At 41.3% G+C, this 25,696-nt stretch overlaps 2 protein-coding genes across 2 annotated transcripts in view; one reads left to right on the forward strand and one right to left on the reverse strand.

The window, feature by feature from the left end:
- The first annotated feature begins 37 nt into the window (after nt 1-37).
- Nucleotides 38-11,318, forward strand: ELMOD2 (ELMO domain containing 2). Its single transcript, XM_075421007.1, has 9 exons — nt 38-95; nt 272-419; nt 1,043-1,071; nt 2,358-2,452; nt 3,274-3,403; nt 4,688-4,821; nt 5,444-5,512; nt 6,687-6,820; nt 7,235-11,318. The coding sequence occupies exons 2-9, from the start codon at nt 275-277 to the stop codon at nt 7,390-7,392; spliced, it is 894 nt and encodes a 297-aa protein (XP_075277122.1). The 5' UTR covers nt 38-95; nt 272-274; the 3' UTR covers nt 7,393-11,318.
- Nucleotides 11,319-16,185: 4,867 nt separating this feature from the next.
- The window catches only part of TBC1D9 (TBC1 domain family member 9), a 54,706-nt gene continuing 45,195 nt past the window's right edge, over nt 16,186-25,696 (reverse strand). Inside the window, exons 17-21 of the mRNA XM_075421008.1 lie at nt 22,049-22,114; nt 20,667-20,753; nt 19,684-19,758; nt 19,437-19,537; nt 16,186-18,496 (exon numbers count right to left, since the gene is read on the reverse strand). Of these exons, the coding sequence (XP_075277123.1) occupies nt 17,771-18,496; nt 19,437-19,537; nt 19,684-19,758; nt 20,667-20,753; nt 22,049-22,114 (1,055 nt within the window). The 3' untranslated portion in view covers nt 16,186-17,770. The remainder of the gene's footprint in view (nt 18,497-19,436; nt 19,538-19,683; nt 19,759-20,666; nt 20,754-22,048; nt 22,115-25,696) is intronic.

The raw sequence follows: 25,696 nt of genomic DNA on the forward strand, positions 1-25,696 counted from the left end.
CGGCGCTTCCGCCCCGCGATCGCTTCCAGGTCGGGTAGGCGGCTTCCGGCGGGAGGCTGCGGGGGGCGGCCGGGCGCCGCTAAGCCGCCGCCACGGTGGGCGCGGGGGGGGGCGGGGGGCATCGGCCCGGCGCGGCGGGGGGCGCCGAGCGCGAACGGCCGCGGAGGGCGGCGCGGGGCCGGGGAGGGGCGGCGGCGGCGGGGCGGGGAGGCCGAGGCCGAGGCCGAGGCGGGCGCGGTCCTGCCGCTGACGCGGGGCTTTCTCCCCGCAGAAGATGCTGGTGTGCCTGTGGGGCTTCCTGTACAGCCGCTACCTGCGCGCCTGGCTGAAGTGGGTCCTGCGGCTGCTGACGCGCCGGTGCGAGCTGCAGCGGCTCCTCGGCGGCGGCGCGCCCGGCGCGCGGCGGACGCTCGGCATAGGTGACGGCGGCGGGGCGCGGGGCGGCCCTCCCGCGTTGTTCGCGCCCCCCCCCGCGCGTTGGCGCCTTCCCGTTGCGGGAGGGGCCGCGCGGGACGGGCGCGAATGCGGGATTTGGGGGGGGGGGGGTGGTGATCAGATGCTCAGCTGTGCTCGATGCGGGATTGTGGTGTAAAGCGGCGGTTTCGGCCCCGAGCTGGAGCTTTTGCCGCTCCCAGGGCCGCCTGAGGAAGCGACTGCGCTGCCCCGCGCTGCCCCGTTCTCCGCTGGCAAACGCAAAACCCATCTCTAAGGACGGGGGGAGACTGGGAGGCGGAGGGCTGCCGTGACGCCTCTTCAGATTTGTTTTTGTATGTCCAATTGATCGGTGTTTTAAAAAAGCGAGTCTGTTTTCACCGTTGTCCTCGAGGATTAGAAAAAAACCTCTGTGACTTAAGACTTTCAGTTACCTGGTACCTGTTGATTTTAAGATTGAGTCGTTTTTGATTAATTACACGTATGGAAGGGATGCAAGATTTTATCCTGCATGCCACAAGGACACCTACTGTCAATTATTTAAAACAATTCCATTCAATTTAACATTTACTTTTTTTCCAAACTGACATTTACTTCTTTTGTATTGCAGAGCGCTCACTGGAATCGTCCAAGAATAAGGTAAAAGATACTGGAGATTAAACTGCGATAAAACCTTCTTTCAGAGACCGTTCCCAGAAAAGAACGTCTGCGTTTACTTTTTGGGGGCGAAGGAAAGCAGAGGAGCAGAGCGCAGAGAGGAGAGAACAGCAGCGTTTAGGGCTCTGCACGCTAGGGTCGGTCAGGGCTTCTCCGGAATAGCCGCGTGCCCGGCAGCTGCTTGTTTCCCGCTCTCTGAGCGATGGACGGCTCTAGCAGCAAGTCAGGCGAGTCCTTACACGGAGCTGCTGTGCCTGGAGGGGGTCAGCGCTCCCTGTCACAACAACCTCTCACTCTTTTCGTAGAGACCAGAAGCGCGATATAAATGATACGGGTAAAGCAGCTAAACGCAGCGTGTGCTGCTGCGTCTGGACTTACTGAGAAAGAAAAATGTAACGCAAGTTTTGCAGGTAGGCGTTGAACTGACAGGCTCATTCCAGCCGTTCTGTGGCAGTTAGGCATAAGCTGACACTTTAAACCCTCAAATTTGTATATTTGGAACAAAACTTTTTCGACAGTGAGGTGACTGCAGTCTCCCCTTTTCTAGCTGGTCACTGCAAGGTGATGTTGAGAGAGAATATTCGCTGCCCCAAGCATCTTTGTTGTGGTAGAGCACAGCGTGGGTGGGTCTTTTAACGTCTCTTAAGTAAATGATTTTATCACATACATTAATACTCAGTTTTAAAAGAGTTTTAGAAGACCATGAAAATTTTAGAAGGCAAAGTGATTTTAGGTGGGCAGTGCATAACCATCATTACTGCGATGTGCCCTTCACTCTGGAAGACTGCAGGAGAGCAGGGTCTTACGTTCTTTTGCTTCAGCCCGGCACTGAAACCTCAACTTCATTAGGTCACCGTCCCCTAATTCTGAAGCATCGTTTCCTTGCTGACGTTGTACTGCTTTTGCTCCTGGATGGCTGCGTTGCTGTCAGCTGGATTAGGAAGAACATGGTTCAATTCAGCGTTCGAAAGCAAACGAGAACCTAGGCTAAGCAACTCTCCAGCTTGTTATTTATTCTTTATGGGACTCCTGTGTAAACGTTGTTTACAGTCCATTGGAGTTACAAATGATGCCTTTATGTAGTCGTTGCAGATCTTTTGTATACCATTTGAGCCCCTGTATTGTAAACCTCTGCAGTAAATTGACCAGTCTCCTTTTATGGTAAAGAACACGTACATGGCAGGTGTGCAGAGGCAGAGAAATAAGAATAAAGCAGATCACGGGTTCCTGCATTGCTCACGAAGTCTTTTGCTGTGTTAACTTCCTAGGTTTTAAGAAATGCCGTACATGTGGATGAAGCTGAAGTGGAGAAGTGCGTCAGAGATGTAATGAAAGAAAAGAAAATTGGACAGAAGGATACAGGGTACGTTTGGAACCAAACAGAAGTTCTTCGTGGCAGATAATCCCGACTTCTTGGCGTGTTCTTGCAGTTGCTTAATCTGATACAATATTTAGGCCATTCAGCACAAATCTTTAGAATGAAATTAGAAAATAAGGTGTGGTTGTGTTGTCTTTGTTCTAGAAAAGAAACTGCGACGTTTTAATTGGCATGGATTTGGCATAACTTCAGCTCTGTCTTGCAGGTCCCTTCTGTTACTTGGTAGTTCTCAGTAATGTGATTATCGCATCGGTTGATGACCTGAACGGTGTAGTTGCTTAGGTATATTTGAGAGAGTATAGTGATGCCTGATTAATGTTTGCATTCATCTGCATAAGTAATTATGAGTGATTGAGAGGAACAATTGTGACTAGTCAAAACTTTAATGAGATGCTTCTTTGAAGCTCTAAGTATTTCTGACAAAGTTTTGCTCTTAAGACTTCCAAAAAGTTTGTGGGTGGGTGAAGGTGCAGGGGTCAGGATGATCTATGGGGTTTTCTTGTGTCTTCACAGATTTTTGCTAAGTTATTTTTTTCTTCTGTGTTTTAAGTGAATAGGGCCTGACTGTACAGCACGGGAATCGGCTAGAGGGTTTTTGATTGTTTTTTTTAAAGCAGAAATAAGATCCATGTATCAGTATGCTTAACCAATATGCTGTAGTTTGAAAGGTAAACATAAAGCACTTCCTAATTCTAGTGGTTACATTCTGTTAACGTAAGAACGTTCCTATCTGGTAGTTCAAGCAAGAATTTATGGCTAACTATGCCTCTTAATAGCTTCTGTGTGGTGTTTTGTTATTATTTCAGGTTTAAGACAAATCTGCATATAACCTTACTGCAGATATCAGGTTATAAAAAACTTTATTTGAATGTGGAAAATCTGAGGAAGGTCCCGTATGATTCGGATAACGAAGAACACGAGGAACAGTTAATTGAGGTGAAAATAATCTTTTAAATACGAAAGCTGTTTGTTTTTTCCCTCCAAGTCCAACAGCTTGAATGAACGTAATCTGTTGGTAGTATTCTTACCAGCTGGCCTATTTAAAGCTCTTTTCTACTTGCGAACTGCTAAGCCATTACAGAAGCGACACATTAAAATACAACATCAAAGCAAAACATACTAGGAAACTAGAGTTACTCACTGGGATTATCTGGTGTGAAATTGGACGTAACAACAGTGTGTAAGTAGCAAAGAAATTTTGTAATGGGTGACTGGAGGATCGCAGCTAAAAAGATATTTAACCTTATGCACTTTAACTAACTTTGTAAAACAATGATTACTAAATGAAAAATACACTCGTGTTTTCTTATTGCTGCATCCCAGTCAGCGTCAAAGAGGATGGTTTAATGCCAGAAGATAAAAGCTATCAGTAATGTATTTTAGGTAACAATAAATAATAATGTAATACTGTTTGAGGCTTTTTTCAAATAGCTTCTACTGTGCAACTATATTAGCATGACATTTTCTTAGCATTTCATAATTACCTCAACTTGCTATGCAAGTCCCAACGTTGACACGTTAAGTGAGGATTCATTGAGAATTTATATTTCAGTTTGTAACTGTCCTATCCAAAAGTGATGCATAATTTAATTTCTGAAGTGAAACAGGTCTTTGTTTCTTTAGTATTGATATAGTGGCTTTGTCTGTGAAGGGAAATTATCACATTTAATGTTAAATGTAACAATTTATAATAATTTATATTTAATAACTGAAAGAGGGTAGATTTAGAATAGATATAAGGAAGAAATTCTTTATGATGAGGGTGGTGAGGCACTGGAACAGGTTGCCCAGAGCAGCTGTGGCTGCCCCCTCCCTGGCAGTGTTCCAGGCCAGGTTGGATGGAGCTTCTGAGCAGCCTGGTCTGGTGGAAGGTGTCCCTGCCCATGGAAGGGAGGGTTGGAACCAGATGATCTTTAAAGCCCCTCCAACCCAAACCATTCTGTGATCTGATGATGCGAGCTGTGCAGAGAGGCTGTTGCTAGGGCACTGTGTGATACCAGACCAACACCTCAGCTGGGTTAGATTCTGTGATTTTTATAATTGCTGAAATAAGCCATTGTAGTATGACCCTGGAGTGCCACTAACAGAGAAGAACAGCATGCAGATTGTATCCTAGTCCTCAGTGAATTGTTTCTAATGCACAGCAGCAGCAAGTGTTCTGAATTATGTGACTTGGAATACTTTAGCAGCTGTGTGTAACATGGAAGCGTATTTGTGCAGCTTTGGAATTTGCTGATGCCTCATGAGAATCTGAAGGCCAGAATCACCAAGCAGTGGTGTGACATTGGCTTCCAAGGTGATGATCCCAAAACAGACTTCAGAGGAATGGGCCTGCTGGGATTAGTGAATCTGGTGTAAGTGAAAAAGAAGTATTTAATTTCTGTTGTAACTAGATTTCAGTATCTATGTATTTTCTCCAGTTAATGCTATTTCTAATAAAGACTGAATAAAGCAAATAGAAATGGTGGCTTCTGCAGTGAAAAACAGTATTTTCCAAGTAAGTCAACGTTTCTAGCGCCTGCACATCTGTAAACCTGTGGTTGGGTAGAGGCCAATAAGTGAGGGGAGGAACAGAAAGTTGCCCAAGATGTCTTATTTTGTTGTTGTTGTATGATAGATTTGATAGGTTATAACTTAGAAAGGGGCTTCTCAAAAGCTTTTAAAATTCCTGAATTAATTACTGTAATGAATAATAACCAAGTTTACATAACTTTGCTAAGCTAATTTGTGGACTTGGGTGAACTCTTCATATTTGATACTCGGATCACAATGATTTTTTTTTTTTTTTTACTGTGGTAGTTCATGCTGAGTATAATTTAGTTTTCTACCTTTTCTTTGCTTTTAATTTTGTGCCATTTTTCAGTACAGGGGAGTACGCAGGTTTAGTTTAAAGCTACACATTTTGATGTTGAACACATTAATATTTTTTAATATGAACTGAAAAAAAATAATAGAAGATCCTGTTTTACCTGACAGGTATTTTAGTAAGCATTACACCGATGAAGCTCGTCAGATCCTTTCTCGGTCAAATCACCCAAAGCTGGGGTAAGTCACTACATGACTTCTTCTGGCTTGTTCTGTGTAAGAGCTTATGTTAAGACTGCCAAGTGTGTGTCCTGAAAATGAAGAGGAAAATATTTGTGGGGGTTTTTTTTTTCCATTTAAAGGATGAAAAAAGGGCCAGAGGAGAAAGGTTTGAGAAACAGAACACAGAAATCAATTTCAGGTTGGGAACTATGTGCAGCTTTTCCTTCCGAATAGACTTGTTGGGACGAAAAATGCTGCAAAATGTTGGCTTTGGTTAACACAATGAACACCGTAGTTAGCTTTATTTGTAATAATTTAGAAAGGAGTAGTTATTTTTCACCTTCTTAATGATCCCATGTTGGGAAGTATAGATTATCTCATAAGATCCCTTTTTTGCTAGCTTTCTGTTCTGCAATTATACAAATGTTTTGTTGTTCAACTTTTAATTCATTTTTTAAAACTTTGCATATTAAAACATTGAGCTCCTTCTACAGGGAAATACACTCCAAAATGAGTCAGATGCCAAGGAAAGCTGATAGACCTGTGTGTATCATCTGATCCATCTAGTTCCCTGATAATCGCCTACCAAGAATGGGAAGCTTTCATGACTTAACAGTTGTAAATAATGTTGCTTGCGCAGCTAGGTCATGAATAGGCTATCTGGGACATGTCGATCAATTAAATACCCATATCACTGACACAAAGTAATCCTCCCCCCCCTCCCCTTCCTCCTGAAAGACTTGTTTTAATAGTCCTTTAAGAATTCCTATTGTGGTACTTTCTATACCACGCAACAGAAAAGGTTTTTTCAGCTTAAAGAAATGGTTGAGATGGCCATGCCATTCCCTTTATACTGCAACAACACTTTTCTTGCCCGATTTCTCGTATTCCAGCAGATTTAATGATTTCAAATGAGCAAATTGAGGACAAGGTTGTTTAGCCTTACCATCTCATTATTGCCTAATGGAGGCATCTGCCATACTACTGTACAGGAAACTAGAGTTTTGAAATAAGTTTTACATGGTAGGATGCACCAGGGAATGGAAAGAGTAGTCTGTAGGCCAGAGTTGGCTTCTCAGCAAGCGTCCTAGGAAAAACTGACTCTTAGAGTTATCCTAATGCAGCCTGTTTCTGGGAAGCTTTAAGTCCTCCAGTCCATGAGGTAAAGCGTGAGCTGTGATTGGCCTTGCAGATATTCTTATGCAATAGTCGGAATCAACCTGACGGAAATGGCGTACAGCTTACTGAAGAACGGTGCTTTAAAGTCTCATCTGTACAACTTGGTCTCTGGCTTGCCGCAGATGGAGCACTTCCACCAGTTTTACTGTAAGTACCTGTGGCTTCTTTAGTACAGGCTGCCGGGGGGAGGCCTGCAATGTAGCTTTGGCTTTTTGGAGTGCGTTTCCACTCTTTTCTCATTAGCCAGAGCAAGCTGTTTTATCTTCTGGATCAGGTACTGGAAAGGCACCCGATGCTTAAACATTGTGCTACAGAAATCTACATTTAAGGGATAAATTTGGGTGGCTTTCTGTATATTAGAGATTGCAGTCTGAGAATTCAGTATTTGCAGATTTATTTTTTTATTCATTATTACAGTGTCTAAAAGCTTGCTGTTGACCAGGATGGGACACTCCCTATTTTAAGGGATTGAATAGAATCTAAAGGGTTGTTCTAGGTCTAGCTAAAGGCAGAAGATTGTGGTGGTCATTTTTGCAGATCCATGTTTTATTTTCTTCACAGGTTATCTGGTTTATGAGTTTGACAAGTTCTGGTTTGAAGAAGAACCAGAAAGCATTATGCACTTCAACCAATACAGAGAGAAATTCCATGAAAAAATCAAGGGACTTCTGCTGGATTGTGATGTGATACTAACCTTACAAAGTACAAAGAAACCTTAACTCCTCTGCAGTCTATGAGGTTCTGCATCAAAAATGGAATTATGCATTTGGATGGAATTTTTGCGTGTTTCACCAAAAACTGTTTAACAATAGAACTTTTTTTTTTTTTTACATTTAAAAAAAAAATCAAAATTCAGTTAAGAAAGCTTGGACAATCAACCTCTGTTTACAGGTCTTTATATGCTATTCTCCAAAGGACACCTTTTTTAAAAAAGAAAAACAACAAAAAACACAAACAACAAACACAAAAACCAACCCATAGATCTCAAGAGCCTCTGGACCGCTTGCTTTCACAAGTTATTTTATACTTCTTGGTGCAAGAACATGAAGCAGGTATTTATGCCGCATCATGTTTTCCATTAATAGGTTTGACTGTTAATTGTCTTTTAAAAACTTCTTTTAGTTGAAATTTTAGACTTTTTGTGTTCTTGGTCTGTACGTGGAGTTGATCATTTGCTTGTCAATGTTAAGTCTCTCTCTAACAAAGAGGTCCATGAGGGGGATGTATTATGATTTTGGAGAAGAGGCTTAATCCATCAACATACTGACATACTTATTAGAAATTACTTCTGGCTAAGAGAGTTTGTTTTTTTTTTTTAATCTATGGATTTGTACCAGCAGATTCCTATGCTTGGAAAAAAGCTTAGTTTGCAAACAAACAAAAAGAACCACAAATATCAGTGTGAGGATCAGATCCTCAGACTAAAGCCATTCCTTCTGAAAATAGTCCTCCTGTAAAAATGTTCCATTCTTTCTGACTTCAGCTACTCAGGCTGCGTGACTTTGTATCTGTTGTCAGCCCTTTCTTTTAGCAGCTAATGGGGTGTTCTCAGTGGGAAGTACAAGAGAGTTAGTTTAGCCGTTTTGTACAGTTCACTATTAAAAACGTTTATTGCAGCTGCGGTCCCTATTTGGTGAAAATACATTCCCACCTGAGTACAAGTCTCTAACAAAGATGTGTTTTCCATGGACGGGATGCAACTGCGACATGTTCCTTAATCTTGGCATCCTCAGACAATCTAGTCAATAGGACTTCAGATCTATAGTGTGACTAATTATTGCTTAAAGCAACTTTAAACAGATTTGGTATGACCACCACTTCATTTTCTAAAACCTAGTATTAAAGAAGTGCCTTCTGCTTTGTTCAATCAGTGTTTTATTTTGATTCTGTAACCAGATCATAGCCTTAGAAGCTTGAGTTATTTGGGAAACAGTCTTTCAGTATATACCTAAATAGCACACAGTGGCACAAAATTTGTATGCTAATAGAAGCTTTCATGCCTTTTTTTTTTTTAATCATCTCAGGTAAATTAACTTCTAGTCAATGACTAATCATTAAGAGATTCCTGAAGAATAAGAATATTGAACATGAGAAGAAAAAAAATACAAACTCCTTTTTGTAACGAGTGATGTTACACTACATAAGTATTAAATGTATTATTATGATATGTAATCCTGCATCTCCTTGGAGATAATCGAAACCCAACTGGACATGGTCCTAAGCAGCCTGCTGTAGGTGACTTGGCTGTTGGCAGGGGGTTGGACTAGGTCATCTCCAGAGGCGCCTTCGCGCCTCCATAATTCTGTCAGTCTGTATCGCGTAACTGGTGACTTCTTGTGCTGCATCCACCCAGTTGCTCTCGATCCCTTAAATGTTGGGGATCTCTTGTTTGTGGGAAAGCTCTCGATCAGGGTAGACAGTATATACGTAGGAGGTAACGCAGTTCTGTTCTCTTCTTAGGATACTTTAGGTGTAGATGAGAGTGAAACAACTCTTGGCTTTAAATGTGTGCAGGGTGGAGAAGGGTTCATCTCATCTGTGTTGGGTCGATGCTACTCTACTGAAAAAAAAGCAACGTGAAGATGCTTGTAGGGAGTGTATTTATGTTTGTGGCATGGTTTATAAGCTGAACTGACTGGATTAGATACAAAATGGACCACGGGAAGCCTAGTTCTTTTGTTGCTCCCAAGTACTTGGGTCCTGTAATTCTCACCACTGAAAAGGCTGAGATGCTGTGGATAATGTTGTGGGATTCAAGCCCTGCCAGGGAGCTTTGTTTCTCTGACCCTTGTAGATACTGGACATTCCTAAAATGTGAGGAAGTGGAAAGCAGACTGTTTCCCAGTGGCTGAGATGTTAGTTGTCTGTTACTTTCCAGCCCCAGCTTCTGTCAATGTTTGTCTTCGTTAATACTTTCTGCTATTGCTTGTAGACCTCCTTTGCAAGCACCATGAGACTGGCTTTTTGAATTTCAGAAGTGACCCCGATACATTTAGTAGCAGCAGGAAAGGAGATCCCTTTCTTTACTTTCATCTACTGCTTGCATCTTCATAGCTTTTTTTTTAAAAAAAAAGAGAAGAGAAAAAAGTAAGCCTAACCATGATCAGATGAGTGAGATGATACATGGAAATGCACTGGTTTGCATGTAGTAATTAAGGTGAATGTGTATGTTGGGCTCCAGTACACCTTCCCAGTAAACAGTTAGAACCTGCATGTAGTTTTGTACGATCGAGTAGCCCAGTCCTTCTGTCTAGGAGTCACTCATTATATGTAGACTAGTACTGGGTGTCTGTTGTGCACCAGTGGTAGGCTAATTGTATTGTGGTGGTAGCTAGAAAATATATGGAAAAAGATAAATTTGTCTTTAGGGAAGAGAAGAACAAGGTTTTAGTAGTTAGCTGCGTTTTTTACTAACTCTATTGCAGGGCGACAATCCTAAGGTTGTGGAAGACTCAAAATGGAGGTAGGCCACCTTTCTACAAGTTGATATAATCAATTTGTTTAACATCCGAGTTTGTTGCTCATGGTTTTAAAACCTTGGTGAATTCTCTTGTTATTTATTAACTGTCATGTTTTAAAGTGTGTATTATCTTATTAGAATTTGCAAGTACTGTTAGTTTTCTAACTTGCTGCCTCTTTAAAGCATTCACTATGTGAAAGCTTATATGCAATAGTAATTTTAGGAAAAAAAAAATCTAAAACTGAAGACAACAAGGTGGTTCTCTAGATTTTTTTGTTGTTGTTGTTCCTGTACAAACTGTTTAACAAACTACCTCCACTTTTGTTGTTTAATGTATGCTTGAAACATGGTGCCACTCAGTGAACAAATTAATCTGAAGATGAGTAGAAGTTTACCACAAGCAAAAGTAAAATCTAGTCTCTCAGTAAGCAAACACATTGCTTCATAAGTAACCAGCTTGATTGGAAAGCGATTTGAAGATGGTGCTGCTTAGGAAGAAAGAAACTGAGAATGTTTTTAAACTGGTTGTGCTTCTGTCATCTGCTACAGCAGTGTGAAGCATAGGGCATTTTGTCCTAAAGGGCAATAGGGAAAGGGGCCACTGTAAGCGCCTCATATAAATAGTTTTGGAATTTCACTGTTTGAAAAACAAACAAAAAACAGCAAACAAAAAATTAAACACACACAAAGCTGCAAGCATTCATTTTCCAGATTTTTCCGTCCATTTGTTAAATAACAAAATGTTTTACAAAAAAATATTGGTTGGCCTTGTTTTAAGAATTATCATGATGAAAAAGTTTGTATTTAGTTAGGTGGGAATTCAGCAGTCAGTATTCTTGAAAATACTGCTAGTGAATCTGTGGTGAAGGTGTAGCCTGTTGTTTCTTTCTGTGATCCTTGTTTTGTGTTGCTGTAGTGCAGTGGTGGTCAAGCTTTGGACTGATGTTTCTTGTGCCAGTCAATATATTGTCTTTTGCTAGGGAAAGAAAATAAAAACCACCCCAGCCCAGGCTTGTGGGCGGTTTCTTCTCATCGTTTCTTCTCATCACACTGTGCTTAGATAGCTGCATACTAATAGAAATTTCTGTTTACCACAATATAAAAGCAATAATATAAACTGTGATGTCTGTGTAATGGAAAGAGATGTTTACAATGGTAGCAAATAAAGAACGAGTTATTCTAAAATATTGTCAACATTAGTGTGTTGTGGCCTGCTAGAAAACAGAATTTCCAATTAGCCATGCTCTCAGTTCATGCACGTGTGCTGCGATACAGGAGAAAGCTTTATCCTGTCTTCTTTTTTGTTTTGTTTTGTTTGGTTGTTGTTTTTTTTTCCCCTCCAGCTCTGAGAACTTGTTTAGAGGTCTCTATGGTTCTCGTAGTGGGCTTGCGTTTGTGCCTTTCCTGCCAGTGCTATAGGAACGGTAGGCAGCAGAACATCTGTGTGTATGGAAGCTGAACTGGAAAAAACAATAGCTGGAGCAACGCTAGCTGGCTCACATACACTGTCTGGTTTTTAAATCATCATCCAAGATATGTACATTAAACACCAGAAGAAAGGAATAAGATTCAAGTGTGACTGTGAGATCTGTACAAAAAGTGTTTGTTTTTAACCCTCAAGATCAGTCTGATGCCATAGAAAAACATGCTCACATGCAAGTCCGCTTGAAATCTTACAGCTATTGTAAGAGGAAATCGGGCAATGGGAAAGTCTGACGCGCATGATGCGTGTGTGCTGTGGCCTTCATTGCTCCCTCCGTCAGCCCGTTACTCCTAACCGGTGTCACAGCTGCGCTGCGTTGCACAGAGCAACGGTGCAGGCAAAGGCTTCCTCCTTCGCCAGCCCTCGTCCCGCTTCCTTCTGCGCCTGACCCGGGGGGCCGCAGCGGCCCCCTCTCAAGTTCTCGTGGTCCCTAAGCACAGACAGCAGGCCTCGCTTCCTCGATACGCTGAGTATACAAAAAGCACGTTGGGTTGGAAGGAGGCAGGGAGTGGTTTTGCTGATTTTCGTTAGAGCACTGCTCTCTTCAGCGATGGGCCCGAATGCTGATTACAGAAGGTAAGAGAATATTACGCAGGTAGGCTGCCATACGCTGCTGCAAGTGGTCGAGATTTATTACTGCTTTATTTCAGTTGCTCTGAAATCCTCACTTTAAAAGAAGATCTGTTTTAAGCTTTAAAAAAACAAACTGAACTCACCCACAACACAACCACGAAACCCAAAACAAACCAAACCCCCCAAAAACACAACAAGGATTTTGTTTGAACCTGGAGGTTGACTCTTGGAGTTAAAGCACAAGCGTTTGTTCAGGAGAGCAAAACTCCAGGAACAAAATTGAGTTGGAGAAGAACTCTGGAGAACAATTCAGGAGAAAAAAAGAGAACCTGGATCTATTTCAATGCCTTTTTTTTAAACCAAGAAATGTTTTTACCTCTGTATTTTCTACCATGTCTTCATCTCCATACAAGCTATAATTTAGTTGGTTTTTCAGTTCCATTGGTATTTCTCAGGTAGCCTTTGTTTCTGGTCCTGAATTTTGGAGACCAAAGTGCCACTATATGAGAACGACATCTCAGCCGTAGCAATTTTTATGTCTGCAGAAGCATAGAACAGGCCCTGCACTACAGGAACATCTCACTTCTCCACAGCCCAAATGTCAAACTGGTCAGTTATGCAAATACCAGGGTTTTTTTAGAAAATGGGATGAGGAAGCAGCTATTCAGGAAATTTAAATTGAGGCATCGAGTACCGCAGAAAAGAGAAGAACCAGAGTTAAATTGCCTTCCGATGTGATGTACTTGGAGACATTACTTGCCACCATTTCTTGGGAGCACCTTGCACTGCCGTTACCACTAAATTCCAGTATTTCACCCCTTGTATTCCCAGCCCTGACACACTTACGCAGTGATGCTGCCCATACCAGCGTGTGTCACACATTTCTGTTATTGGCCATATTCCAATGTAATGCTCACTGCCACAGTTTTGTTCTAATTATTTGCTGTTGGGCTAATTCATATTTTCACTATTGAATAAACCAGCATTTTACACGAGCATTAAAAGTCACAGCTGCTGCTTGCAGTGCGTAATGTTTGACTCAAGACTATCTTCTAGTGGAAAGAAACAGAAATAGCATAAACAAAATGTTTTCTTCCAACTACAGGATAAGGCTCAGTAATAGACGCAACTGCTTTGCTTTCATTCTTGGAGCAACGCTACACCTCGGTGCACATCTGAACTGGTGAGCTCTCCTCGTGGACCAGCCTCCTCCCACAGCAGCGGGGGTTGATGCCGGGGTCTGAAGGAAGACGCTGGAGCCTCGTGCTCTAGCTAAGCGAAAGGCCGGGGTCCTCAGGCACATTCCACCACAGGCTGAGCTCACCCACCAACCCGCACGCTATTCCTCAGGCTTTCCTCATTTTTTTCAGATGTTTTAGTCTAAGCCCAACTAGTCAATTTTTCTTACAAAAAATAGATACAACAGCATCAAGCATTTTTTACAGTTAATATTTCATTTCTCCTGAAAAGGCATCTTCTAGCTACAGCGTACCTTGTCATTACCGAATTACCAAGAACTGGAGCAGAAAAGAGGTTACAGTTCAGTCATTCACGGGGACGCCAGAAGTTTGGAGAGCAACAGCGCTGGAACTCGCCAGCACGCGCACAGCCCAGCCTGGTGGGGACTCGGCGAGCCGTGCTCCCACCCGTCATGCACTGGCACAGCCACAGGTCCCTGCGCTGACCCGTTGCTCCTCCATGTCGGAAGGCCGTAGGCTCACACTGCTTATGCACCAGCTTCGTTTTTTTGCTCTGAGCATCACAACGGAATTCAGACTCTTCCCAACAGTTTCTTGTTGGTTTCTGTATCGCACCCGCTGTTGAGAGACCCACTTACCAGTTTCAAAATGCTGCTGCAAAATTAAAGATTAGTGATGAAGACCCTGTGCCAGGAGGGATCCGGAAACTTTGAGAGCACCCAGCTGAGGAACCAGACCCAGCTGCACAGCTGTCCAAGCAAAAGCGCCGTCTCTTTGCTTGACCGACAGCTTTAAGGAGATTCCCTTTCTCTCCCACAGCACCCTTACACATCACACCACATACACCACACCAGCCTCTGCCATCTTAACTTATGGCACAACACCTGACATATGACATCTACTGTAAGAGAAGCTCCAGTATCACTGTGTAAGAACCCCTGAGGTGCTTTTCTCTTTACAGCAGTTTTGATGTCAAATTTTCAGTAGATTTAACACATAACAAACTTTCTGTTGGCTTGCCCAAAACTTGTGGAAGAGAAAGCTTTACAAGCCTCAAACACAACTCTCAGCTCTAACGCCTAGAATTCAGGAGCTGTAAGATGCTACAAGAAAGGAAGCAAGTACCATTGAGCTTTCACACACCATCAGTATCTGAGCAAATTGGAAGAGACAGATTGGAAGAAAACTTGAGAAGGATGTTTCTTGATGGCTCTTTTTTTTTTGTAAATAAAGCAGGCTCTATAAAATAACCTCCCACTCGTCCCTCACCTGCTGTCTGTCTCGTGGCAGGCAGACAAGCAGCACCCTGTTGCCACCAGGCTCCTACCAAGCTAGAAGAGCAGCACGTGTCAGTGTCCAGTCACAGGGTTCAGCCCTAAAGAGGAAACAAATCTTCCTCTATGTAGCTGTATTTCAAAAATATTCACTCACATTTTCTCGAAGGTTTCACATCTCTGCATGCTGGTCAGGTGAACTCTTCTGTAGCTTTCCTCTCATCAACTCCCACCCAGCTACAAAAGGAGCAGGTCACAGCAGATCTTGTCATCAAATGGCCAACTGCCAGGTGGCCATTTGGTGTGGCCCTCATCAGGTGAGCAGCCCCACCTCGAAAAATCTGGAGAAAAACAGCTCACCTGGCTGCTACCTATAGCAAAGCCATTCTTAAAGATGAGCTGCCTTACATTAGGAACGTTGTTGATGTGCTCAGGAAGGTAAGGAAGGCGACTGGAGCAAGTTGTCTTGTAAAACGGCTTCTGTTCACCAGAGATCCACTTGTGGATGCCTCTTCTTGTTACAGGAGTTGCAACAGCAAAATAATTTTCATGATATGTTGTACCCCCAGCCTGTGGGTAGGGTGTGGAGCAAAGCTAGCAAGCCCTTTTAAGATAAAGACACATTTTTCATCTGTGGTCTGTGCATCCAGGGGCATGTGGAAGATTGCTGATAGGCTTAAATTTGCTTTACCATGACAGAAACTTAAAGGAGAAATATTTTAGGGATGTGCAAACTTAAAAAGGTCAACAGTCTGTGTAAGGATGTTAACCCTTAGTGCTGAAGACTTCTGTGATAACTTAATTCAGCTAACAGGCATTGCAATAAAGCACTCTGCTCTGGCCTTGGCATCTTAAGTTAAAACAGAGTCATATTCTTCAGAATGGTGATTACAGCTTCAAATGAATATCATTATGTGATACACATGTCAACCAGTCCACACAGCCTCATTGCTTTTTCATATTGTTACATGTAGTCTACGTATGGATAAATTATAAGGGAGAGAGATCTACTCCCAAGAAAAAAAAAAATCAGTAATCTGACTGAGACAAGGGCTATATGAGCAGTGCTCAGAAATTAACAGCTCTTTTGCAAATTAACTTTATATACGCACAAATAGATGGTAAGCTTCAAAAATACAATTCACTGAATAGAGCACATCCTTGTCTGTTCTGTCACTGCCATGGATCTGAGGCTGACATCTCAGCTTACCAGTACCAGTATATTTAAAGCCTTGAAAGCGTGCCTAGTGAGCTATAGCAAAGCATAGGTGGGTCATACAATATCTGGGGGACTTAAAAAGTAGGAACAACTGTTGTCACCAAATGTGAGCATAGCAGGGAAAACTGTTTAATGAAATTAGGTGGTGTGAGAGAAGCTTGCATGGGTTGCTTGTTGCAGATGGAAGTAAAGACATTCAAGGATTAAACAAAACCAGGCATGGAAACAACAAATGTTTCTGTTCTGAAACCTGGTGTTGAAGATCTAAAATCATTTGTCTGTGTAATAAAACACAACCACTTACTTTTACCTCTAGCATGACTTTAATAGTTAAAAATCAAATCTGTGCAGAGTGTACTTTATTTGTTCACATTACCTATTTGTGGTTAAAAACCACTTCATCTGACAGTTTAAAAGCATTCTTTTAAAACAAAAGAATGAAACATAGCGTCTGCTAAAAAATCTGCAAGTTTCATTGATGCAATATACAGGAGTATAAAAAAATCAACAGTATTCTAGAGAAAATATTCTCAAAACAGCAAATAAAGATTAGGCATGTAGGCATGATCCTGAACTGAACAAATATGAATTATAAAACAGCTAACAAAATCTAAAAAAAAAAAATCCTGAATATCTGTATAAAAGAAGCAAGGATTCAAAGTGCAGGTGCTCCAGTTTTCATTTTAACGTATTATTCAGTAAGTTGATACAGGATACTATTCATTTTATATAAAGTGACAGTGTTCTCAGTAAGACTTAAACATTCAGTTACGTTATCTTGCAGATTTTTTCATTACTGCTACTTTACACTGTTGTAAATGAAGACTTATGCAATACAGGTTTTCATTTTCTTAATCTATCAAGGATATAATAGGTTGGTGGTAAAGGTTAGTTTTAAGAGCTAAGCTATATATGCTGTAGATCCAGCCTTAAAAGTGTGTATATATATATATATATATTTTTTTTTTTTATAACTTTTAAAAAACGCTTTCAATTTTTAAAAAGAGACTCTACCAGTTTGTCCTGGGACCTGCATACACTGTCTCTGGAGCACACCAGCAAAGCTGCCAAGTCCACTGGTCAGGAACACAGCTCTAGGCAGGGTCATGCTGGAGATCTTCCCTTGGAGGCTGCAGCTGGGAAAGGGTTTTCTCTCTGCTGGGTTTGGTGCAGCCAGCGGCCGCTGAACCCAGGGAAAGGCAAAGGGACTCTGCCTTCTGTCGGAGCAGAAATCATCACATTTAGCCACATTTGCCTGATGTGCCAGCTAGGCTTGGGATGGACTTCTCGCTTTTATTTGAGCGTACCAGTCTCAAGCAGAGGAAGTTAGGAGCCAGACAGGTGTCACTGAAGTGATCTTTCATATATGCAAAAAAATAAAATTGAAGCAGATGTTAAAACCCCTTATCCTCTAAAAAAAAAATTTATATGAAATAAATTATCCTTCAGGGATGTTGCCTGGAACTTAATTTCACCTGAGGTCCTCTTCAGGTGGACAGTGTCCCTTTAAAATTTAGGTACTTCCTATTTGGTTCATTTTTTCCCAAGAATCAGATCTCTATATATGTCTATTTTAAAAATGCACATAAATATCGGCATTAAGTTTACATTTAGAAATTAAGAACTAATCTTTACCATTTTACATTTACAGCAAGGTTAATAATACACACACTTCATAGACTTCACTGACAACTGTTATTTTTTTCTGTATTTTGAATAAAATTTGTGTAATATTTCCCACAGAAAGAGTGATTATACTTCAAGATAGTTAAGTCTGCTCCCCAACATTTTCAATTAGTGAAAACAACCATGTTTTGAAAATACCAGGGCCTTTGCCGGGTACTAATAAATACAGAATAAGAAAAATAAATAGAAAACCCGACTGCCTTTTATCCTGACATAGTAGAGATTTCATAGTCACTGGCTGAGGTTATTGGTTTACCCATCATCCTTATGTTTTTAGCATTAGTAATCCTAGCCATCATGGACACAGGCTTGTCAAAGTACCTAACCAGTGCCGGCTCAGTCAAAAGGGAGGCTAAAAATTGTTCAAAGGTAATGGCCCAGTCTCTGTCAATGCTCGTGCTTCTACGGAGAGAAGTGGTGTGGTTGCTCCGTACCAAAACGGTGTCTTCACTGATGTCCTCACAGTGCAGCTTTTCTTCTTCATGCGAACCTGCACTCAGTACTGAGTAGGAGGACATTGAACTATCATCTTTTGTATCATCATCAGAAATGAGCATGGAAGAACAGGCTCCATTGTCCCTGGGAGAAGAGTCTTCGAGCTTAATATCTTCCATCTGCATGCCCAGGGTGCTGTCAGTGCAAACAGCCTCCTCATCGCTGGTGGCAAGGCTGCTTTGGAAGGGCTTGGGCTGTTCCAGGGGGTACTGCTGGTGCTCCTTCTTCTGAAACAGCTCACTCTGAATAGTTTTGCTGCAATTGTTACTGCTGCTGTCTGTCTCTTTTGTGGGCTGCACACCAAAGAGCTTACCAACTTCACCTATCTCCAAAAGCAAGCTTGTCACAGCAGCAGTAGCGTGGTACAGATCTTGTTCATTGGGGTCTTCACTGAACATATTGTACATTGTCTTGCACAGTTCAATGAACTGTCCCTAAACACAGAGGGAAGAAACATGAATGAGAGAGCAGGAAACAAATCAGACTGAGATCTACCGAGTTTAAAAGTCTAAAGTCTGGAATGGAGGTATGACACCGCAGTTTATGTGATTAAATTGAAACTGGAAATAATCTAAGTGCAGTCTAGAAAGCATTTTTTATGACTAGGCAGCCAGATGTGTTGCCTTTCTCAAAGCTGTTCAGAATAAACTGTTGGATGTTTCTTCCAACGTTTTACAAATTTATTTCTTTGCATCCACAGGAGGGCAACAGAGACACTTAGCATTCATTATGGTGGATCTTCTTGTAGGAATGATGTTACATATAACTAGGAGTTTGATAAAACTAATGAGAAGTAATGAAAAATGAAAGAGACCTGCAGCACTCTTAATTGACAGCAGTAACTTAGTTGGATCTGAGCCTTTTGGAATTCAAAAGTCATGAATTAAATAGGAAGGAGATTTGCTTCAGGATACCTTACATAAGCAGTATTGTTCTACAGTGAATATACCTTCCCTATACGCTCTGGAGGAACCAGCTGTCCCAACAGGTTTCCTCCTTAGCTGATATGGATCTAAGTGGAATGAGACTGACAGTATAAATTACAAAACATGAAATGCTTCTTTCAGGTAATGTGTATTGGATATTATGAGCTAGCTGGTGAGATTCAGTTTCATACCACCCTTTGTCTACAGATCAAAATAATATGTTGTCATTCCTATATGTGTGTATCTCATTTTTAGGATGTTTTGGGAGCTGAATGCCAGTTACAGTATGTTGAAAACAATTAACTTCTGTAATCAGCTGACCACTGTTCTGGTAAAAAAGTATCTGCCTCAAATAAAACCTTTATTCAGTGTTAATATATTGAATATTTATAGGTATGTGAAGAAAGTTTAAAGTTAATGAAAAATAAGTAAGTGTCAGCAGAAGTACCTGATTCAGTTTGGGCAAGTCCTTTGTGTTTTTTGCTTTGGATTTGTTCTCTTGGCTCCACATTCTCAGATAATTTCGATTCTCTTGTGAGTTCTTCTTGCCTATTGTCAACAAATTACCCAGAGATGCAGGAAAAGACCATGAAGAAATCTTAAATTAAAACTTTTTTTTTTTTTTTTCTGAATTTCAAAAGGAGCATCTTTACAAGAAATAAAAGATGGAATTCAAATGGAGACACCATGCATACCTTTGTCGGTTTTCAGACTCACTGTAACAAACCCATCATCCACTCCTTGTTTGTTCCTGCTGTCCAGGCCAACAACTAGGAAGTAGAGGGGTGGGGGGAGAGAGAGATCAGTCTGGTTTTAGATACATACATACTTTTCATGTGTACAGTGCAAAACAAAGAAAATGTTTACACTGCAGAAAATGCAGAGTAAAATGGATAGGACTAAATGATGATTTTTGCTTATTCTTAAATCTGCTGACAAATTCCATATATTTAATAATATAAATACTCAGACAGGGGCCATCTTAGGTTTTGTTTGTGTAGAACAATGATTAGCCTGTGCTACCACAACACAAACAGCTTCTAGCATGATATATGTTTGGTGATTATATTAGTGCCTGTCCTTTTGTCTATCAGGACTTAAAATTTCCATCTCTAGTCTATTATCTGTATTATCAAACAACCTTCCCTACCCCTGTAACCTGAAAGTTGGACAATATTTTTCTTGAATCAGAGAGAAACTTAACTTACTTAAATATCTCAAGAAAGAAAATGCCATTTAAGACAACAGCAAAGAGCCCCAGGGTCTCATTAGAGCACAAATAGATTTCAAACTACTGAACTACATTTTGATATATCTTTTGGCTTCAATTTTTTAGAATATGTTAAGTTCTGATCCAAATATATCTTGAAAGCCAATATATTTATTCTCATTCTCCATCAAGGCATATATGCTGGACTTATCACAAAATTACTTTTGTTGCAACACACTGATGACATTATTCTGGGGAGTACTTCTGCAATGCACAATCCAGGGAGTTCTTAGGTACACACGCCTGCACCTCTAAGGACATCAAAACATATACAAAGACTACATACTTCTTTTTACAAGAATACTTTACTTACAAAATTTAATCCAATAAAAAAGTAGCTTCCTAAAAAGACATCTTGTTTGAAATGCATTACTTAATCTTTTCATGCCCGAGACAGAAGTTGCCTACCATGTGTACATTCTGGTGTGATGTCTTCAAAAAAGTACTGAGTAGCTTCAAAAGCAGAGTCTGGTTCTTCTTGCTCAGGAGATGGATCTAAGCAAGATAATAAAATTCTTTCATTAAAAATGCCACCCTTTAATTAAAAACTAGAAAATATTTCCATCGATACATTTAGAATGTCAGCTTCTAGAAGTAAAACTGTGAGGACGTGATGGGTTAGGAATTCTCTCTTTTCAGCTCACAGGAGAAGAACAATTGGACCGGTACTGTCTCCCCCCTGCTATCCAATACTGTCTGACTAACAAGTAGCTGTCTGCCTTCAGAGGCTGGCTCACCCATCTTCCCATATCTACTTCCATTACTTTCTTCTGTGCAGCTCAGCGTGTCCTGAGCAGGGTACGAACCCTTTCCTAGATGGAAACAGTCTGTCATAATTTGGTATGAGCTTACCAGTCCCCAGATACCAGAAGCTGCATTCTTAAAAAGGATCTTTTCTGTTAGAGCTCAATGAAATTGCATTTTTTTTTCAGTGAAATTAGTGAATCACTCCAGCCTACCTCCAGCAAAGCCAGCTGGGAGCAATCAGGGACACATGTTCAAAGCACATGAAGGTGAATGTCCTCTCAAAGCTTTTAGAGATCTTTACCAGAGGATGTAAATGTGCACAAGAATTAAAGTACCCGAGCAGTTGCAACATACTAAAATTGCAGATTTCAGTGAGGACAGCAATAGGTTCTTTATGGCACACATGTGACAAGCCAAAGAGGATATAATTCCAAGACATCACTTCCTTCAGGGGCAAAACTTTTGAGATGTTTTCATCCCTTCTCCACCCTAAACTGCCCTTCTCGCTTAGCTGAGTCCAACAGTTTGTACAGCTCCCTGGAAAACACATCTATGAAACGATCTGCAGCTTTCCTCTGCAAGCAGTTGTATCACCTGGTGATCTTGAACATCTCCTCCAACCTAAACGATTCTATGATTCTATCAGCCCAGAGGGGAAAGTAAGAAGAAAGCCTAGGGACAGAAATGAGTAGCCAGGACATGCAGGAACATTTTAAGCTAGCTTCATTGTTAAATAAAATGTCTTATGGTAACAAATGCTGAAGAACACTGTATTTGTTATGCGTGCGGGAAGTCACCAACCCCAGCTAAACAGGCAAGAGACACATATAAATAGCCTGTCTGTGGCTGGAGCACTAGAGGGCTACAGGGATGCTTTCAGACATACCAAATCCATGCCTGGTTGTGGTAGAAGCTCTCTTACTTTACTGCTGCATAAACAGCTACAATAATTCCCACAAATTAATTTTTAATTGGGAAAGCTAGTCATAAACCAATTTTCTGCTTTCAACAAGACAACAGCTATTTTAACATCATTTACTTACCAGGCAAAACATGCATTTTATACAGTAGCTTCAGCTTCTCTGCAAGATCTCCATGGCATGCTGCACCTAAACAGCATTATATACAGTATGTTAATATTCAGCATTCAATGCCATTCTGTTTATTATTGCTACAATATTTCATTTTAGAAGCTGCTAAATTCACTCTGGGAAGCACTGCACTCCCTTTACAGCTTGAGATCACAAGGCAGTCACTTGACTTCTAAGATCACAAATAGCAAGAGAACACAGACCACCTTACTTTGAATTTTGTATTTCATCCTTGGGTCCTTCATTATCTATTTCATAATGCTCAAAAATAATCTATGATCATCACATTACCACCCAGAAAGGCCTCCAGCTGAAAGTTAAGACCACCTTTTCATGTGGTCTTCAAACTTTCTGATCTGAGGAGCCAGTAATAACATCACATGATTTAGAACAATAAGATGTTTACAAAAAAATTCAAGTAAACAGCATTTATCATAGCTTAGCCATAGGCTAAACTGATGTTTAGGCAATACTTTCTAGTGATTTATCCACCTCAACCCGTTCCTTTCTGGTCTATGCTACAATTAGCAGTATGAAAACCAAGCAGTCTATTGTAGCCTCTCCTTCCAATTAATTAAAATGATATTAGTTATTTTTAAAGTACTGAAATAACCGATAATCAGACTTCTTCATTAATATTACTTGTTATGACACGTAATTCATAAACACATGAGTTAACCTTCACTAATTAGGTTACGCAAAGATTTATTTTCCCTTACAGGCTGCCATGTCAACTTACCTCTACCATGCAAACTACAAAGTGCGGTTTGGCAAATACTAACAATCACAGTCTACACTGTAAAGCTTAAGACTACAATAAATACACATTAGGATCAACGAATTGAGTACATCTACATCAGCCGTTTTGTTTTCAACTTGGTCCTTTTTAAGCACAAAACTTCCTTATGTTCCTATCTGGTGTACTACATCGTGCAGATACTACTTTATCTTCTGGCAAAACTATGCCTTAGGTTATGCACCCAGGTACCATGTGAAGTGCCCCACTGCTAAAGGCGACATGAAATAACCAAAGGACAGAAGGGGCTGCAGTCCTGCAACCTCCAGCAATGGCTAGGGATGCATTCACCAAAATAGGATTCAGGGCACAGGGTATCTGGTGACACATGCAGGGTTGTTCCTCTCCATCCTCAGTTGTGAAGAGAACTGAAAAAGCTCAACAGCTGCTTTTTGCCCGAGATGAATCTGTGTGTGCTTCCTAATGTCAGGCCCTTTTTCCCCTCAAAATGTACACAAATGAAGACACCACAATGTGGGACAACTCTACCAAAGATGTTATCTGGACTCTCTCAGACACAATCCTACTAATCTCCCCAGGGAGAGGTCAGAAAGTTTTACAAAGGGAAGAGCAGCCTACTGGCAATTTGCAGGAACTGCCTGACAGTTAGCTGCAGTGAGCTAGCCAAGATCAGAGGACTGATGCTGTATTAATAAAAAAAAAAAAATTAGGCTACATTCATGAAGACAACAGAAGAGGAACCCACCTCTGGTAGATGTGCCCCTATTATGGAGAGTTAGGGGAGACCTTTGTATGGGTGCACCTTTTCTGGGCATAATATCATATGTGCACAGTTTTCCCCATCTTCCAGGCCATTAACAAAGTCATTAAACAGGTCATAACTTTATTCTGTTAATATAAAACTTAGTAGGAACATAAAAGCATTGGCTTCAGTTGCCCCGCTACTGAACGTAGGTGGAGGTGTGCGGAGGACACCTGAAAGGATAGGAGGAGTGGTGAGGTTAACATTCTGCTTTCTGAACATCCTCCTGCAACCTGTGCTTGTAGAAAAGCTGTTTTCAGGGGGAAAAAAAAAAATACACTGAGGTACTCCTTGAGAGACACAGTTTTCATAGTGCCAACTTTTGCAAGCAGCTGTGGCGAGTGTTGCAGACATCAGCAGTCACTGGAGAGGTCGAAGAGGTGTGTGTTCTGAGAAGGGAGTACTGCAAAAACATGATGGGAGGCAGGGGGCCACTTTGAGTCTATATGCAAATTGCTCTAGCGTACTGGGATCCTGAGTCAAGAGCTGACATGCTGTAATCCAGTGTGGTATGGGGGTGCAGGTGAGCTTCTTCACAAGTGAATACCCCAAATAGCTCAAAAGCAAGTCTGACAACCCTTCCTGAGCAGCACAACTCCTAGAGAAAACTAATCAAGATCACTTCTTTATTTGAACTTGCAGTAACATGACACAGGGTAAGTGTACAGAAGAATACGTCAGGTTGCTCCGTCTTTGCTCAGTTGAGGCCCTAGACAGCACCTGAAGTAGGAGGTTCTTGAGGTATTTGCTGCAGGGGCTACGAAAAGGAAATGGAGATTTCCAGTTCAGATTACAGCATGCTCAATCCCCAAGGATTTCAGGCTGACACAGAAGAAATGGCCATGAGCCCCTGCTGGGACACATGGCACCCTTTATCATCTCCTCTTCATGGAGCTCCTAGGAGTCAGTGGCATCAAAGAGAGGCTTCAAAGGAACATACCCTTATGGCTACATGCAGTGAGGCCACTGAAAAAGAGTTGTGAAAGGGAAATGTTTCAGGTGTCATGGCTGCTTCAGCCGTCAGCAAGCATCCTCTGAGATGGGCCATGCCTAGGAAGTACTCGAATAGGACGCTTGCTTAAGGAAAGTCGGACTTGCGTAAACAGGGCCAGAGTCCAATACTGCTGTTTGGACGCAGTAAGAAAAGAGAGGATGGTGCCCACAGGTCATCTCCAGAATGCCCATCCTCTGACAATGCTTTCTGGAACAGACACAAAGAAAAGGTGACACAGTCCCCAGCTGAGCAGATGTGTCTTGCTCCAACAGAAGATACTCCTCATTTAGGAGATCTTCCCAACCAAAGCATATTGGGTTGGCAAGGCAGACTGAAGCAGCTGACGTTTGTGGAATTTTTAAAAGTCTTGGGTCATGACAAAATATGCTTAAACAAATCTCACGTTGTTTTGCTGACTGTGTTGTCCTTGCTAACATTCATGTGCTTCTTAAACAAAAAAGGGGTAAAGGGGGGTTGACTTTTTTTTTAAAGAGCTTTTCAATCTACGCCACATAGGGTTTAGTTTCTGAAAAAAAGCTGATTTGCAGAATGCCCAGTTTTGATTGTTTAGCCCATTGAAAATTTTTCTTCAGTCATGTTGCTTTACAGCCACATTTGTGCATTTTACATTCATTTCTGTTCACAGTGCTTAGCACTGTTCCGTGTTCTTATTACTCATTATTGGTTCTAAAAAATGCTGTCTCAACCAATAACTGGTTGTCTGTTATTAACAGCATCCTGTAAGCAGCAAGAGTAGTTAATCCATGGGTCATGTCTCAAAAGGCCATTAAGAGTTACCCAGCAAACAGTCCCTCAAATACAATTCAGAACTGCATTGTAGGAAGCACTGTTTTTTTGGGTAGTGTGAAGGGAAGGTGTGCAATCGGTTTTACTGCCACACAGCTATTTTGCACCTGCAAGAGAACAGGTATTACCTTTGCTGTACAGAGGTTTTAATGCAAGGCTGCATTTGGAGCCCTCATGCTTAAAAATAGTTATAAAGAGTTGCTGAAAGTCAGATTGGGAAACCTTTTCTCTCTCAAAAAG

The sequence above is a fragment of the Opisthocomus hoazin genome, chromosome 5, assembly GCF_030867145.1.
Source record: "Opisthocomus hoazin isolate bOpiHoa1 chromosome 5, bOpiHoa1.hap1, whole genome shotgun sequence".
In the NCBI taxonomy this organism is placed as follows: domain Eukaryota; kingdom Metazoa; phylum Chordata; class Aves; order Opisthocomiformes; family Opisthocomidae; genus Opisthocomus; species Opisthocomus hoazin.